Source organism: Herpailurus yagouaroundi, unplaced genomic scaffold, assembly GCF_014898765.1.
Source record: "Herpailurus yagouaroundi ecotype Mexico unplaced genomic scaffold, PumYag 250, whole genome shotgun sequence".
In the NCBI taxonomy this organism is placed as follows: Eukaryota; Metazoa; Chordata; class Mammalia; order Carnivora; family Felidae; genus Herpailurus; species Herpailurus yagouaroundi.
In genome coordinates, this window is record NW_024412467.1 from 26,386,269 (window position 1) to 26,404,725 (window position 18,457).

General features: G+C 42.1%; 1 protein-coding gene across 5 annotated transcripts in view; it reads right to left on the reverse strand.

The window, feature by feature from the left end:
* DUSP22 (dual specificity phosphatase 22) overlaps window positions 1-17,892 on the reverse strand; it is a 71,999-nt gene extending 54,107 nt beyond the window's left edge. For 2 of the 5 annotated variants that reach the window (XM_040460633.1, XM_040460634.1), the window contains exons 1-2: window positions 17,553-17,891; window positions 3,760-3,793 (exon numbers count right to left, since the gene is read on the reverse strand). In XM_040460633.1, the coding sequence (XP_040316567.1) occupies window positions 3,760-3,793; window positions 17,553-17,573 (55 nt within the window). In that variant the 5' untranslated portion in view covers window positions 17,574-17,891. Of the gene's footprint in view, window positions 1-3,759; window positions 3,794-17,552 lie in introns of all 5 variants that reach the window. The other 3 variants (XM_040460635.1, XM_040460632.1, XM_040460636.1) reach the window with 2 other exon arrangements.
* Between the last annotated feature and the right edge of the window lie 565 nt (window positions 17,893-18,457).

The following is an 18,457-nucleotide window of genomic DNA, read 5'->3' on the forward strand; positions in this document are numbered from 1 at the left end:
GGAAGGAAGGAAGGAAGGAAGGAAGGAAGGAAGGAAGGAAGGAAGGAAGGAAGGAAAGGTAAGGAAAGGAACAGAGGCAAAAGAGATGGGGGAGTGAAGGAGGGGAGGAAGGAGCCAGGACAGGAGACAATTCAATGATTGGATTGAAGAGACCACAGCCATTAGAACCAAGGCCTGAGTAGCAGTGCCAATCCATGCTGTAAAACAATGAAAATCTCTCAGAAAGGCAAAAAAAAAAAAAAAAGTGCATTAATTTTTCTTTATACATTTTTGTATTGGTTGTTGTGTTACAGTAGGCATGTGTTATTTGTAGTTTAAAAAGAGAAGAAAATGACAAATGAGACATCATGCTAAAGCACCTATGACAGCTGGATTCACTTTCCAGGAGCAGACATGATCCTTTCACCTTGGTCTTCCACCCTTACTAGCTAACAATGATCAATGCCTACTGTGCACCTACCATGGCATCGGTGCTTTATAAGCTCTATCTCCTTTCCACAACATCCTGAAATAAGTGTATGGTTCCTATTCCACAGATAGAGAGGGCAAGAACAGCCTGACACTTGCTGACCAGTTATGTGCCAGACACTGAATGGAGTGTATCAGCTGCACTGTCTAGTTCATCCTTATCACAGCCCCCTTGGTGTCTAGGCTGTGTAATGTGTCTTAGGGTAACATCTGGCTCGTGTGCGGTGGGGGGTAACCAGATTCCAAGGCAGACTGCCTCACAGCTTCTCTCCATGGTAGGACCTACTCCCCTGTTCTGTACCTGCTCCTCTTGACTTTGAACCACTGAGGACCAAAATGTACATTCACGTCAGACTCCCAGCACAGTGCCACACACATTAGGTACTTGCAAAATGTTTATGAAATTAATGAATTAATTCACAGGCAACTGTATGGAGAGCAACACTTCCTTCCAGCCTCTTGTCCATTCACTGTATCATTATTCCTTTGTTTTAGATAAGCCTTACACTTGGTAAGTGTTAAATAAATGTTTGGTGAATTAATGAGTGAATAAAAAATGGCCACATACTAATGTCAGAATAAATGAAGACAATGAAAAAATATCAACCATCTGAACAGGAGAGGTATGGGCTGGTGTAGACATCTCTAATGGGTAAAACCCACAGCAAGAATCCAGGAACTGTGAGGGATTCCCGTGACACTGAATACTTAGAAAATAGGTATAGATTTTAGTACAAAGAGCTTAAATTTTTTTTAATGTTTATTTATTTTTAACAGAGAGAGAGAGAGAGAGAGAGAGAGAGAGAGAGAGAGAGAGAGCGTGAGCATGAATGGGGGAGGGGCAGAGAGAGAGGGAGACACAGAATCTGAAGCAGGGTCCAGGCTCCAAGCTGTCAGTGCAGAGCCCAAGGTGGGGCCCAAACTCAGGGACCATGAGATCATGACCTGAGCCGAAGTCTTATGCTCAAACGACTGAGCCACCCAGGCACCCCATAGTACAAAGAGTTTTAAATGTTCCCTGTAATTATGCGCCCATGACCTTCTAGAAGAAAGTAACCTACTATGAATAAGGATAAAAATATCATAAACTGTTGGCAGACATACTTAATTGGGTTGGTATTCATTACAATTTGTAATTTGTAAACACTTTCACATAGCAATTCTACTTCTAAGAATTTATCCTAAACTCTGTTCTCAAACACAAAGACATTCCCCTCTCTTTATGAAAGTAGTTAATAACTCCCTAAGTAACCCCAAAAGATAGTTGCTTCTTAATGTATTCCAGTACTACCGCCTACCTACCACAAAGTACTTGCTGCTTTTTCAGAACTACAAAGCTTACTAATTTAGGAACTCCAGTACTATTTTTAAAATGTTCTAGTAGCAATTAGCAGCTGTCAGCTCCCTATGCTCAATTCTCTTTGAGGTCAATTAACAGCACTAGGAGCCAAAAGGGTGGTTGGCAGGAGAAGAGAAGGAAATAAACATTATGCAGAGAATTAAAAAAGAGCAGCATTATGCATTTTCTCATTCAATGTGGTTTCTCCTGAGGCATTTTTATTAATCAGTGGGTACAGAACCTAAAATTTTCTGGGCTGTCCCTATGTGTGTTTTATTGGTTTCTCATGTACCACTTTAGCAAGATTTACTTTACAGAGCTAAGTCTTTTTGATGGTTTTGGTGAGTAAATATAGCATGCTATAGCATTTTTTTTTACTAGTGCAGAATTGTTTGGGGGGAGAAAACCTGATACAGATTCACAGGGAAATAGATATACAGTAATGGGATCTCACAGTTAAGTGATTTGTGGATATAGTCATCATATGGCTATGAAAGATAGGTGTTCCTTTATGCATATTTTCAGTAATTATCTTAATGGTTAATTTCCTATGACATTAAAGTAATTTAAAATATATTGGGGGGAAAAAAGATTGTTTTTACAGTCATTTTGAACTTGAACTCAAATTTAAGCAACAACTTCAAAACAGACAGGAATGTATTCTGGTTTGCTCCAGGAGGGAGGAAATGCAGAGCCCTCTGAGGAGGTTAAGCTCTCTCCAACAGGCAGGCTTGTTTTTGCAAGTTTCCTAGGTCTACTCCATTCTATTACGTATACATATCTCCAGTGGTAAGGAACCAGTGTCTTCACTTAAACACACTCAGAACATCACATGGAAGGGGAATTAGGCCCCTCCCTGGAAACTAACAAAAGCCTGTTCACCCTTCTACTGCTGAAGAGCATTTTGAGACAGATGAGCTACACATAAAAAAAGTCAGTAGCTAACAGTGAATCAATACACATAGAACAAGATGCAGAGAAATATGTAAGAAGAAAAGTCAACACAAAAATAGGATAATCTACCAGAGATAAAATTACCACTTATTTTTCCCAGGTTTCTGAAAATGTATTAACAATAACCAGAAAACAAAAGTGATAAAAGATTATAGATAAGTTACATGGCTGCTAAATGTGCCTTTTAGCCATCTTCTTTTGATAATAATGTTCCAGCAAGCATGCAGAATTAAAATGAAGATCAAAGGTAAGTTGGAACCTATGTGGCCCCATACCACTCTGTCAGCCATTGGTTAAGGGGTTGAGCACAAGTATGAAGTCCCAGAAAGGGGCCTGGACAAAGGTGGTGGCTATGTACAGATCAGATTTTGTATAAACTGAGTCGACACCTTCACTCAATCATGCTTGAGAAGCTTCAAGCTGATCTTTTAAGAAATAAACTCACCTTTGGTGGAAGCAGCCCAAAATGTCCATCAATAGATGAAAGGTAATATATATATATATATATACACACACACACACACATATATACATACACATATATATACATATATGTATACATGTATACATATGTACACATATATGTATACATAAAAAATATATATACATATGTATACATATATATGTATATTTTTAAGGCTATATAGGTATATGTAGCCTTAAAGAGGAAATAAATTCTGACACATATTACCATATGAATCAACATTATGATCAGTGAAATAAACCAGACACAAAAGGACAAACACTGCAAACACTAAAGCAGTACAATTCAAAGAGACAAAAAGTAGAATGGTGGTTTCTACGGGGCTGAGGGTGGGGGAAATAGTGCCTAATGGGCACAGAGTTTCAGTTTGGGAAGATGAAAAGAGTTCTGGAAATGGATGGTTGCAGAGCAATATGAATGTACTTAATGTCACCTGAAGTCTATACTTAAAAATGGTATAAACGGCACATTTTATATCATGTGTATGTTACCACAATAATAAAAGATAACTCACCTTTGAAGTTGCCAATGTATAGGCCAGGCAGGATCTAAGAGAGAGACACAGATCAAATGTGAGTGTTACAGACTTGAAGCACACAGAGGCTGGGCCCTCACCACAGCAGTGGGAGCACAGCCCAGGTCTGTTGCCTCCCATGCCCACTTCCCGGCACCTTCCTATATGGACAGCATAGATGACTGGGCATCCTTGTTTCCAGGGCTCTGACCCTGCCCACAGCCACTAGAAAGCCTGCTCAAATAGCTTGTGAATAGCTGCATGTTGGTACCCATCAGCTCATGGGACTTTAAAGACCAGGATCCCCCCACAGATCCTCACAGAGAGCCGCATGTTCTCCCTCACTTAAGCCCTACAATGCTCCTTAGCATTCTGAGAGTACAGCCCCAAATCAAAGGGGCCCAAATCCAAGCTGTCTACCACTCCTCCCTACCCTTCCCCCTCTACTCCTCCTTTTCTCATAACACCGTAAATACCCCCCCACTTATCTCATAGCTCCAGAAAACCTCCCTTTGCTGAGATCTTGGTGCATGCTCTTTCCAAGTCTGGAAGCTATACTCCTACTCTCCTCATCCCTCAGGTCTCAGCTCTGACTCACACCCTGGGGAGGCCTTTCCTGAGTCCAGAGTCTGGGGTAGGCCCCAGTTTCAGCACCCACAGTCCTTGGTATTCCCCTTATAGTGATGATGTCACAGGGTATTGCTAGATGAAGGTCTGTCTCCTCTGCTGGCTAGAAAGCTCTTTGGACAGCAAACATACTCTCACTCACTGCTGTATATCTAGCTTCTGGCCCAGGGCTTGGTTCATGATTACTATTCAATAAAGAACTACTAAATGAATGAATCAACTGTGCATTTAGAAATAAATGCACAGGTTAATAAAAGCATACGTTTGCTCCAAAATGTCTACTTCTCCTAAGGCAGTGGTTCTCAAACAAGACAATCCATCAGAATCACCAGAAGGTGTTAAAAATTCAGATTTATGAACAAGCCCCAGCCCCAGCTGCCATATAGAATGATTCAGTAAATCTGAGATAAGAACCAGGGCAGGGTTTTTCACACGCAACTCCCCACTTTGCAAAATACAAAGCTAATTCTTATCTGGCATTACTTTGTATGAAGAGTTTGAAATCCAAATACAGACACTGCTTTTGGAAGCTGACATGATTTTCAAATGCATAGAGAATACTGGCCACTGCAGACCCTTGGTGCCCTGGTGACACCCTCCTGTCAGTACTACTACCCCACACCCTAGCTCCATTCGCTCCACCACCCCTCAGCTCCATTTGCTTCACACTCCCTATTTTTATCCACTCCCACCAAGAAAGCTGAAAGCAGCATGTAGTAATATTCTTCACATGCATGGATTTCTTTGAGCATCTTCCTGACAACCAGCTACCTTGCTAAAAATTGATAGCATCTGTGCAAGTCACTGCAGGCAGAAGGTACTGTGTCACTGTCAAGGCAGCCTGCTGGAACACAGCAATACAGGTCTAGGGTTAGCTTCTGTGCTGGGGTACAGAGGTTGCCAAGCTGAGGGGCCACAGAACATAGCGACCAAATAGGGATACTTGTGAGAAGGAAAAAATAATTTATTACTATAGCTGACCCTTGAACAATGAAGATATTGGGCATCAACCCCATCCAAAAAGTTGAAAATCCATGAATAACTTTTGACCTATCCAAAACTTAACTACTAATTTAGCCTACTTTTGACTGGGAGCCTGACCAATAGCCTATAAATGCATATTTTGCATGTTATACGTATATTAAACTGTATTCTTACAATAAAGTAAGCTAAAGGAAAGAAAATGTTGAGAAAATAATAAGGAAGAGGAAATACATTTACAGTACTGTAAAAAAAAAAAAAAATCCTTGTACAAGTTGACCCTTGTATTTCAAACTTGTGTTGTTCAAGGATCAATAGTACTCCAGGACAACAGGCAAGACCCAGACGTGATCAGGGCATGGGGATGTGTGATCACCATGGCTCACTGAGTTTGGAGAGTTCCCTTAGGGACTGAGAGGCCAGTTATATTCATGACTGAAGTCACAGCACTGAGGCAAGCCAGGTTAGATCTGTAACCAGGAACATGTGAAACAGTATCTCAGGGGAAAACACCAGCATCCATTGCCAAGGAGCTAAAACATCTGACAGGTCTTTCTTGAAACATAATCAGTCTTTGGGATTCTCCTGGGAGGAAGGGTGGAGAAAATACTGCATTATTCCTATTTTAAAATATAAGAACAATACAAGTTCATCTTAGAGATAGATCAAACTGATAGTCTCTGGCAGCTCTTGGCTGCATAGAGCTTTTTCATATGTAATCTCCTGTTGTACAGGGTCTCTCCTATCTTTATTAGGAGGTAACATTAGATACTAAAGGGTGTAATCGTCACATGGCTCTCTTGGCTGATAGTACCAATGACTTCCTCCTTGAGCAAACTTCAGTTAGGCTCCTTTGAGCCTTCCTCTTGACTAGGCCTCATCTGTGGCCTGCCAGTTTTGGCAAAGAATTCTGCTAAGCCTGTTTAGTAAGAATCCTCCCACTCTTTATATCCAGTCAAGCTCATTTCATACCTTTTATACCTAATCAAGTTCTTTTCAGTAATTTTCTATCCTTCCCTCAACTTGCCTGTTGGCTAGAAATCCCCACTTTTTCCTGTTGTATTGGGAGTTGAGTTCTGTCACTTGCAATAGTACCTCCCCCTATTTCAACAGCATCAAATAAGGTCTTCTTTACCACTTTTAATAAGTGTCAGAATAATTTTTCTTTTATAACATTGACCACAAATGGCTCCAGATTCATAAAATGGACAATTATAATGAACTATAATATAAGCATGTGTATTTGCCAAAAATCACAGAACATATAACAGCAGATGAATGGTTTACTGATTTCTGGTCACACGTGGGCAGCATGCTTAGCACTCAGGATATAGGGGTGATGGAGAGAGATATGGCACTGCCAAAGGCCTACTTCCCTTGTGGAACTCCTTGCCTAGGGAAAGAGGAGGTGACTTGACCACTCTGGGATCGCCAAAGATTTCCAGGAGGCAGCAACACTTAGGAGACCTGCAGTTCAAGGGTAGTGGGCCACGAGAGAGGGAAGGACAGGCAGGGGAGCAACGGAAACTGCCAGTAGAGAGAAAGAAGGCCAATATCCACCAGGAGAGAACATGAGGGAGGCAGAGACACAGAAGGAAGAACAGGAGGCTGTGGTCCAGATTGTGGACCAGGCTGCATGCAGCAGACACAGACAGCCATGGAAAGCTTTCAGGGCTCTAGATTAAGTACCACTAAAATGATTAAGATGTGTGTAGCCATTAGCAATATCTTTTCATATATTTTTATTTAACATATCTTGGAAATGTCATGATAAAAATACAGGAAAGGTAAAGTTGTATATGTAGTCAATGTATTCATTATCATGTTTACCTCTGTAAAGGGAACACTGGGGACTGTGGGGAGGGTCCAGGTAGGGCCACTTTGTATTGCTGTTTGCACTTTTCTATATGGTTTGGATGGTCTAACTTCATGCAAGCATTACTTCAATTTACTTTTCTTTTTAAGTGTATTTATTTTGAGAGAGTGAGAGAGAGAGAGAGAGCGCACATGAGCATGTGCAGAGGAGGAGCAGAGAGAGAGGCAGAGAATCCCAAGCAGGCTCTGTGCTAACAGCACAACCCAAACATGGGGTTCCATCCCATGAACCATGAGATCACGACCTGAGCCAAAATCAAGAGTTGGACACTTAACTGACTGAGCCACCTAGGTGCCCCTACTCTTTTAAGTCAAGAGGGGTTATTTGGGGAAAAGATTATAGCCCAGTTTTTCTTTTCTTTTTTGTAAATAAAGAAATACGTTTCTATTCTATTTCTATTCTAAAATAAATACGTTTCATATTATTTTTTAAATAAAATAAAGCAAGAACTTGAGATCACCTCTCTTCCTTGCTCTAAGAGCCATGGTTTTATGATTGCCTTTTTTTAAGTTTATTTATTTTGAGAGAGAGAGAGCACAATCAGGAGAGGGCAGAGAGAGAGGCAGAGAAAGAATCCCAAGCTGGCTCTGCACTGTCAGCACAGAGCCCAATGTGGAGCTCGAACCCACAAACTGCAAGATCACGCTCTGAGCCGAAATCAAGAGTCAGATTCTTAACTGACTGGGCCACCCAAGTGCCCCAGTTTTATGATTCCTAAATCCATCCTTTAGAAGCCAACACCAGTCTGGCTTCCACTCCCTGCAAGGCTATCTAAAACCAAACATTATCTTCCCACCCACATTATCAATTCAAGTCTCCTGATGATGTCACTTTCTCCCAGTCACCCAGAGTGAAAACCTGGAGGCTACTCCCACCACAGTACCTCCCTCTCTCTTCCTTAATGCCTCTCTCTCCCCAGTGAGTTACAAATTCCCAGAACAGTCCTGGCTCCTTGGCCCAAAGCCACCACCCCAGATCAGAGCCTCAGTTCATATATGGGCTAGAGTAGTATCCATTGAACTAACTTCTCTGTCCCATCAAATTAATTTTTAAATGTCATATTCTCACTGGGTCATTTTCTAGATGTTTCATAGCAAACCCTTTATTTTCTAGAAAAAGAAAGCCAAAACTGAATTTTATTTTTATTTTTTAAAATATGTTTATTTGATTATAGTTGATACACACTGTAACATTAGTTTCATGTGTATAAAATAGTGATTTGGCAATTCTATACATTATACTACACTCACAAGTGTAACTAACATCTGTCACCATATGACACCATTACAATACCCTTGACTATACTGCCTATGCTGTACCTTTCATCCCCATGACTTACACATTCCATAACTGGAAACCTGTACTCCCCACCCCCCTTCACCCATTTTGCCCATCCCCCCCACCACCTCCCCTCTGACATCCACCAGTGTTTTCTCTGTATTTATAGGTGTGATTCTGCTTTTGGTTTGCTTATTCACTTGTTTTGCTTATTAGATTCCACATATAAGTGAAATCGTATGGTATTTGTCTTTCTCTGACTTATTTTAACTGGCAAAATACCCTCTAAGTCCATCCATGCTGTTGCAAATGGCAAGATCTTGTCCCTTTTTATGGCTGAGTAATATTCCATGAGATAGATAGATCTCACATCATCTTTATCCACTTGTCTATTATGACTCTTGGGTTGCTTCCATATCTTGGCTACTGTGACTAATACTTCAGTAAACATAGGAGTGCATATATCTTTTCAAATTAGTGTCTTCATTTTCTTTGGGTAAATACCCAATAGTAGAATTCTTGGCTCATGTGGTATTTCTATTCCAAAACTGAATTTTAACTGAAAATTTCAACTTGGCTTCCACAGGATGGTTCCAACTTACCCCTGAAGGATTTTCCCTATTTCTCTCTACTATGCAGCCAAGTCAAGTAACCCCCATTTTCCTATTACCCCTTACTGGTCCTGCCTTGCAATGTCACATTTCTTTGTTCTCAATATTCTCTTTAAACAGAGAAATAGTCCCCACTATTTGGGGTCCCTCATCCCCCTTGGCTATACTAAAAAAAATATAAACACTGTAATGGACAATTATTTTATTTTATTGGTTTCTTAGCCACGGAAGCCCTTTCTTATGTTTGAGGAATCCCCCTCACCACCCACTTTAGAGTGGTGGGAAGCACAGCCTCGCTTTTACTACAGAAGCTGCAAATACCCAGATATCTACTTTCATTTGTCTTTGCTGCTGTGACATGGAAATGTGACCTAAGTGCAAGAGGTCTCCACATCTGCTCCAGACTGGAAACCAGAGATAACCCAGAGCATTCTCTCCTACACTAGGGGCAGCAGGGCTGGTAGTACATCTGGAGCCTAACAATAGCAGCAGCAGTATCTTTGGGTAGCCCCAGAAATGCTCTCCCCAGACAAGTTCTAGGATCTGCTTCTGGCAGGGTAGCCTTAATTTGGTTCTCCAGCCTTCCTGGCCATCCTACCTATTATACCCAAAGCAACCACATTTGGCTTGTGTTGCTTACAACCACAGCCCCTGATGTAGGCCTTTCAACCCAGACAAAATGCACAAATGCAAATGAGCTGCACAGACCTTCAGGCAAGTCACAGACTAGCAAAGTCCTATCCACCCTGTAAACAGCAGCACCATTGGCACTCCCAGAATCAGAGATCACTCTGACAAGAGATTCCTCCCTTCTCTGGACTCTATTAGCACCCCATTAAACACTTACTTCTACTCCTTAATAGCTCCCCAATTTATTTGCTCCTCTTGAAACTTCTGTTTAGTACATTTGTTCAGCTTCCTCTAGCTTATTGTAACAGCCGCCTAAAGATCTCCCTACCTCTGGACTTGTCCCTCAAAAGGAATCCTCAAACTCCCCTCTAAGGTGCAAAGTTGAGTATGTAACTCTTCAGATTAAAACCTTCTCAGGGTTCCAAGTATCTATCACCATGAAACCTAAATCTGGCACTTCAAGAGAGACCTTCACGAACTCAGGTTGCTATGTCTTCAGCCACAGCCCCATGCATGCTTTTTACCCAAACTTCCCCATAGCTTTGTGACCACACAAAGATGCAGAGCGGGACCCCTAATTCCAGCATCCAGGTTTTAAGGGAAACAGCCCAATTTTCAACTGTTATCAACTATATAAAAAAAAAAAAACCCACCTTAAATATTGGGAGGGAGAAGCACAGGGGCCAGTGTTGGAGGAGAGTGGCATCCCTTTGGGATGCCAGAGCAGAGTGCTGGCAGAGGAAGGCTTAAATTTACCAAAATCAAACAGCCAATTTACTAAAAATAATTTAAGATGCACTTTTTTTGCATGCATTTAAACTTTTATGATTTAATTTTTTCAAGTTTTTATTTAAATTTCAGTTAACATACAGCATAATATTAGTTTCAGGTGTAGAATTTAGTGATTCATCACTTATATACAACTCCTGGTGCTCATCACAATAAGTGCTCTCCTTAATATCCATCATCTGTTTAACCCATCCCCCTGCCCACCTCCTTTCCAGCAATCCTCAGTTTGTTCACTAGAGTTAAGAGTCCGTTTGCTGGTCTGCCTCCTTTCCCACCCCCCTCCATGTTCATCTGTTTTGTTTCTTAAATTCTACATATGCAAAGAGGTGACAGAGCTATTTCAGTCAACTTTTAACTCCATTTTCTTTTTTTTTTTCTTTTTTTTTTTTTCAACGTTTATTTATTTTTGGGACAGAGAGAGAGCATGAACGGGGGAGGGGCAGAGAGAGAGGGAGACACAGAATCGGAAACAGGCTCCAGGCTCTGAGCCATCAGCCCAGAGCCTGACGCGGGGCTCGAACTCACGGACCGCGAGATCGTGACCTGGCTGAAGTCGGACGCTTAACAGACTGCGCCACCCAGGCGCCCCTTAACTCCATTTTCAAGACCAGGAGAGTAAACTAGTGTTTCAAGGGCTGTAAATAGAAAGTGAATAGCTCAATCCCAGTTTCTTTAGTTTCTTCCATATAGAATTACACAACAAGATAAAGGAAGGCTACACGACTGGCCATCGGCAGAAAGAGAAATTACAGTTTTGTTTTCAAGAAAAATAAAAACCCCATGAATATTTAAACTTTTACTCCAGTCAGCTTCGTAATTCAAACTTGAAACTCAAAACATTTGACCCATCCACTTGTTGCTGGTAATCCTTAAGTACAGATAAAGAGAAAAATGAAATACAATCATTTTCCAGCATAAAGACTTGTAGAGGAGATCATGGAGGAGCAGAATGTTCATCTGGGACAAAGTGGCTGATCAATCAGTCAATTCATGAAGTCTGAGCTCAAGCCAGAAGCAAGAACGCAAAGCACATGAAAATCATTACCACCTGGAAGGAAAGAAAAGCATAGACCAAGGAAAGAAGTGTGTATATGCAGTTTGGGAATGTTCTATGACTCTAAAATAATAAGAACTAGATTGGTCCTAATCATTTTTGGGCCTCCTGGAAAATAATTGTTCTTCCCTCTTCTGAGAATGGTCTTCCTCATTGTTCACCTGGGTGGCTCCTTGTCATTTAGATACTCCATGAGATGACAGCTCCTGAGATGGTCAGCTTTCCTGACCACTAAACTCCCTGACACCCTTCATCACACCACTCTGTTATTTTCTTCATCTTATTTATCAGAACTTAAAATTATTTTATTATTTGCTTGCTTTTTTGATTGACCTTGAAGGAGGTCTCTATTGTGTTCCCTACTCTGTCTCAAAAGCCTGCCACAGAGTCTGGCACATGAAGAGATAATAAAAGGTGATGGAGCATAGCATGAACTGCAAGAGAAGATGCTCTCTGGCACTACACTAGTCAAAAAAGATTCTTGTTTTCTGATAAAAGACTGTCTGCAAATAGAAAATGAAGGCAGACTCTTGCAGAAATACTTTGAGACCATGCTAAATATTTTCCATGGTTAATGGATCCTCTTCATCAATATTGTTCACACCCATACTATACTAACACTGGCCATACAGAAATACATAAAACCAAATCCTTAGCCACAAAAAAAAGCACTTATGAACAAAATAATACTACTTCTAAGGCAGTAAATATTTTGAGTTTATTTTTTAAACATTTCTCTTAGTGCTTCAGGATGCCATGGAGTCTAAGAACACCACCCAAACAGATTTAAGAGATAAAATTCCCGATCAGGCAGCAGTACAAGGTCATGGGGGGTAGGAGAATCTTAATTCTTCCCAAGTCAGAAATTTCTGGGTTTCAAAGCCAGGAGTAAGTGAGAGAGTTTTGGTGGATTCTCAGAAGGGTTAAATTTCACACACTTTCTTAATGCCATTTGGCCATGGACTTAACCAGTTTGCATTTACAAAAGGAAGAAACTGAGAATACTCTCGTATGCACTTAGAACATTGCCTTAAGCATCTTTCCTTCAATACAAAATAAAAATATAATGTTGAAAAGAAAAAATATCTAGAAGGTAGTACAGAGGACCAAAGACAGAGATTACCAGCATAGAGCAGTTTTTATCTGTACAGCTGTGTACATGGTATATTCACCTCCTCCAGAGGTACTCCTCTTGTAAGCTGCCTGGGGTCAGGTGGCAGGGTCTTCTTGTCTTTGACAAGAAGCCCAGTACAGGCTCTAGCACAGTGCTTTGACAACAGCAAGTGTTCAATAATATAATATGATGAACAGGGGGATGAACAGATGAATAAATTATGAAGGTGGCCAAGTCAGGTGTTGTCACATGGAAACAGTGGCATTCATAGCACAAGGATGTCTAACCTTCCAGCCCCTTACTATACAAAAACAGAGCTTCTCAACTTTTAAGGCCCTATTACACCTTTTGATAACAATCTAGTCCTAAGTCACACACACCTTCTCCTCTGAGTGGAGAAGCCTAGGCCAGTGGCTCTCAATGGGGGATGATTTTGCCCTCCAGGAGACACCTGGAAATACCTGAAGACATTTTTGGTTGTCACAATGGGGGAAGGGGGCAACTGGCACCAAGTGGGTAGAAGGCCTGGAATGTTGGTAAACCTCCTACAATGCATAGGACAGCCCCCACAACAAAAATTGATCCTGTCCAAAATGTTAATAGTGTAGAAGTTGAGGAACCCTGCCATATGCTTAAGGAGGCATATTCATGTCTTTGATCTTTTCCCCTTGAACTAAACTCCTTTCTCAACTATACTCCCTTATCTTCCTAAGCAGAACACAGCTATCCTAAACCAATGGTATCACTATAACGATTAATGGGACAAATCTAAGAACACTGATAGCAGTGCATATTTGTACTTTACAGTTTGCAGGAATGTCTTCTAATAAATTCTCATTTGCTTCTCTCAAGAATCTTGGTAATATCTGGGGGAGGTATCATCATATTTGTTTTAGAGCAAATAAAACTAGATAAGCTAACCACCGTCTCTATGAATTGAAGGAGGTAAAAAAATTGAAGCTCAGAAACAGTAAGTGACTTGTTCAAGATCACACTCATGAAGCAGCAGAGTGGTAGAGATACCCCAAATCAGGCTTTGTGATAGCCCTACCCCTCTGTCTTTTACCACGGTGGTGGCCCAATGGAAATACAATGTGAGCCACACGTTATTTAAAATTTTCTAGTAGTCACATAAAAAGTAAAAAGAAGCAGATGAAATCAATTTTTATAATATATTTTACTTAACTGAAATATATTCAGAATATATATTCATAATATTTATAATATACAACATACAAACTTATTTCTGTAACCAATATGTAAAATTATTCATAGAATGGTTTACAATTTTTGTACTGTCTGGTGTGTATTTTAAACTTAAATCACATCTCATTTGCAGTTAGCCACATTTTATTTTTTAAAATCTTTTAAAAATATATTTATCTATTTATTTTGAGAAAGAGAGAGAGAAAGAGAGAGTGCATGCATGCAAGCGGGAGGAGGGACAGAGAAAGAGGGAGACAGAGGATCCAAGCAGGCTCTGTGCTGAGAGCAAAGCAAAAGAAAACTTAGGAACTAAACAATGTAGATTTTCTTACGACTGCTCCAAGAATAGCGTTTTTATTTATATTCCATGTCCTCATGGAAGATGTTCTCATCAATACATTCCTGTCTCTTGTGTGGTAAACATCATGTCTCAGTTAGGTGGACACAGCATATTACACAGGCAATTTAAGGGAATGAGGCTTCTGTGTTCTGGCCAGTTAAAGATGTGAGGATGTAGAGAAAGAGAACACAGCATTTGTGATCTATTAGTTTTGAGCCTCATGTCATGTGCCTATAGCATATAAAATCTAACCCTGACTATAACCCCGGGAGGTCTGTCTTTTCCTCTTTGTGGGAAAAGGACCATCAGAGAGATTAGGTAACATGACTAAATTCCTAATGCTAGGTTTGGAACCTAGTTTCCATTGATTGTGAAGGTAGTTAGTGGAGGTCTTTTCTTTGTGCTAGGATGGCAGTTTATCCCGAGTGAATTCTAAAGACTCTGAAAAATAACTTGATAAAGCTCCCCAGAGCTCCAAATTAATTGCAAAATAGGAAAAGTCATCTTTTCTTTTCCTTCATGTTTGAGATTCATAAAAGGAGGAGAGAAAGGCAGGCAACTAAAACGATTCCCAAATAGATTCTCTGAATTGGCCAAAACTGTAATCACTAATGAGTTTATGGTGTGTCAGGCCCTATTTCGAGACTTTACCATACAGAGCAACTCATCTGATCTTCACCATAACCCCATGAAGTGCTATTGTTTTCATCCCTGTTTTATAGATGAGGTGCACAGAGGATAAATCACCTACCCAAAGTCACCCAGCTGGTAAGTGGAAGAGCCTGGACTCAAAGCCAGGTGTCTGGCTCATAGCTACAATGCAGAGTGCCTCACTAAGATGCTAAAGATCAATCTAGTAAACATCTATAGTGAGATTAGAGTTAAACTAAATAGCCTGTTGCATGAAAATGTCATGTTTCTGTAGAGTCTTTGAAAACTCCCAGTTGATTCAAAGCTCTTTCAAAGGTCTGAACCTCCTACTCTTTTGGGTGAGGACCTATGATGGAAACTCCTATACTGTCTTATTAATTTTAAGTACTATAATGTCTCATTACAAACAAAAATCTAGTCTCTCTAACTGAGCAGTATGTCAGAGAAATCCACTCTAAATGCTTCTCCAAGTGCATGTTTTTATCTCGGTCAACCTGAATTACTCACCTAAACGTGGGATAAAGAAAGCACTACCATTATAGGTAGGATGTGAGGACACTCTGGTTCTGACACCTTAACCCCTGACTGACTGCCAGGGTTGGTGTGCTTCATTCAGAACCCAGCTGCCCAAGCTGACTGCCTCTTTTTTCCTCACTGCTCTGTGTCCTCCAAAAGCATCCTGCCTTGTGGAAATCAAGCTGTCCATGGATTTCATAGGAAACTCACTTGTGACAATGGAGGCAAACACCTCCGTTGGTTCAATTGCTGGTCTATACCAAAGGTTCTATGAAAAACCTTTGTGTCATTTACCATTATACTCTCCCTCTGCCCTTACAACTAGCACAGCACAGCAAGTTAGATATAATGGCTCTGTTTACAATACAAGATGGTTAAGATAATAACAACAAGAAATGTATTACTTCTTCAAAAGATAAAAATCATGACTATGACTGTTTTTGCTAAAAAGCCTTAAATTAATTTTGAACATTCAGGCAATTATTGGTATTATGTTCTTTGACTTATAATATTAAAATACTACAAATTAAATGCTGAAAAAGGCGGAGAGTGAAGAAGTCAAGTGGAAAAAAACTAGAAAGAACTAAAGAAAAGCTAAGGTATGACTACAACTAGTGGGAAGGCAAAAAGAGACCACAAATTTAAGGAAGCACCTTTATTGTTGTTTTCATTTAACAAGCAGAAGGCTCATGGTGCTGATGGATTTCAGTGCTAATGGAGACATAATGCAAGTATTTACCCAACAGAGAAATAGTCTGTTTCCAATCTTGATCACTGTCCCCCTCCCCCAACACACACACACACTCACACACACACATACATACACACAAGGAATACAATTCTGGTTACCAAAAGCCTCAGATATGCAGGCCTAAATCATACAGTAGTTCTTCCATAAACTGTGTCTGCAGAACACAATAAACATGAAACAGGCAGATGAAAAAACTTAACTGCGTACACAGGATTATGCCTGACTGAACTCTTCTTCCCAACCTTGAGTTCTAATACTCCCCCATCCCACTTCACACTCTAGCTGAAAGAACCAAACCACTGCTGACCCCAGTGCACAAAGAAAAAAAAGAAAAGAAAGACAGCCACATTGTTATACCCACCAACTATGAAAGCTGAGTCTGTGTGGAGATGTGGGTGTGTGGAATACAATGGAGGCAGATCATTTAAAGGCCTATGAAGAGGTACTTATCTTTGGTGAGGACTTTTAAAAGTTTTCTAAGTCTCTCCTTTAAACCAGTAGTACCAGATCACAAAATCCTTAACCTTGTGGGTGACATGAACCCCAGGCAACTCTCAACTACAGGGCTAAAACCTGGTATCTTCCATTGTCAGGAAAAACACAACCTGAGAAGGGGGTTCTGGGGAAACTGTAGAGTAGAGGGTGGGGGGCAAAACAGAGACAAAAAGAAGAGACCAATACGGATTTTCTGTGAGGCAAAATCAGCACAAACAGCCAAACAGGTTGCCCTTGCTGCAGAAGCCATATTAATCCAGGATAAACCAAATCTGAATCTGTTTTCTCAACAACTCCCTCCCCTGCCAGGTAACACCTCAGGACTTAGGTCTCTGTCAACTTCTTTGTCCACATGAAGAAAAAAAGAAGAAGAAGAATATGGGAGAAACAGGAATTAAATAGCTACTCTAGTTTACTAATAATGTGGGTGGTGATGCTTCAAGAGTCGACTCTGGGAGAGAAGGGGAAGGGAGAAAAAGAAACCACAACCCCTCTGAGCTCAGCTGAGGTCTCCGCCGAACAAGTGTCAACGCTTTTAAAGAGCACGGCTTGCTCTCAGTCGCAGAGCACACAGAATGGCAGGGTAGGTGCGGAAGACTGCTTACCCAGAAGCCCGCAGGAAGCTGGAGACGGGGGCACCTCAAAAACAAAAACATCGCGAGCACCACGACAGGCGCGCCGCCCCGCCCTCCCGCTCCCACCAGGGGAAAGCGCTCCCGGTGTCAAAGTCGCTGTGGAACAGAACCTGGCCAGACAGGTCGGAGCGAGAGCAGGGCACTCGTCGAGGGCTCTCTCCTTGCCCAGCAAACACCAGCCTCGGGGAAGGCTGAAAAGTGTAAGCAAAACCAGAACAAATGAAAGAAAGACACGTTACCTTGTTCATCCCATTCCCCATGGTGGCTGAATGCGAACTCTAGCACCCTTGGTAATGAGGTCGCAGGCTCACTAAAGGCATATTACAACACGAGGAGGAAGGAGCAGGTGGGGCGGGCGGGGGAGGAGGCCCTGGGGAAGAATTTCGTGCTCGCAGTATAAACAACAATAATAATAATCAGGGAGGTCCAGGCCACTGGGTTTGCTCCAGGGAGCCGGCCTGGACTCTAAGGCTTTCCGCTCGTCCGACCCGGACTTCCCGGACGAGCAGAGAAGAGGCACTGGCGCCCTTGCCGGGAAATGGTCTTGCTTTGCCAGTGCACGCCCCTTGTGCGCCCCAGCGCCCCTCCCTGGCCGGACCGGCTCCCTGGGACTTGTAGTCTGGCTCCCGGCAGCAGCAACCGCTCGCTCCGCCCCGCGCGGCCTACAGCTCCTTGGCGGCGGGAGCCGAAACCCAAAGCGCACGCGCAGCGCAAGCCTCGGGGGCAGCTGCGGCGCGCGCGTTCCGGGAGGTAGACTGAAGGGCGGGGGCGGGGTCTGGTGGTCGCGCAGGCACCGCCTCTACCCGGCGGCAGCGCGTCTCTAGGCCAGGTCCCCCGAGATCCGGGTCACCAAAACTCCCGCAGACCTTTTCCCCTGGGGCGACTCGGGGGGCCTGTTACCAGTAGTCACCACCCCGCCTCGACTCCCTCGGTGAATCAGGTGCTAACCTTGGTCTTCGCGGCTCCCCTGCCTGGGTTTTCTGAGTGCGACAGATTTAGGCCCGGGTTGGGGGATTCCTATGGCCCTGCCCCACCCACGGAGACCGAGAAGGCTCACCCGGTGGGAAAAGGTGGGCTCAATGACTCATCTCTGGGATGACTTAACCTCCCTACCCTGGGGGAGCAGATGGCGGGATCTCAGACC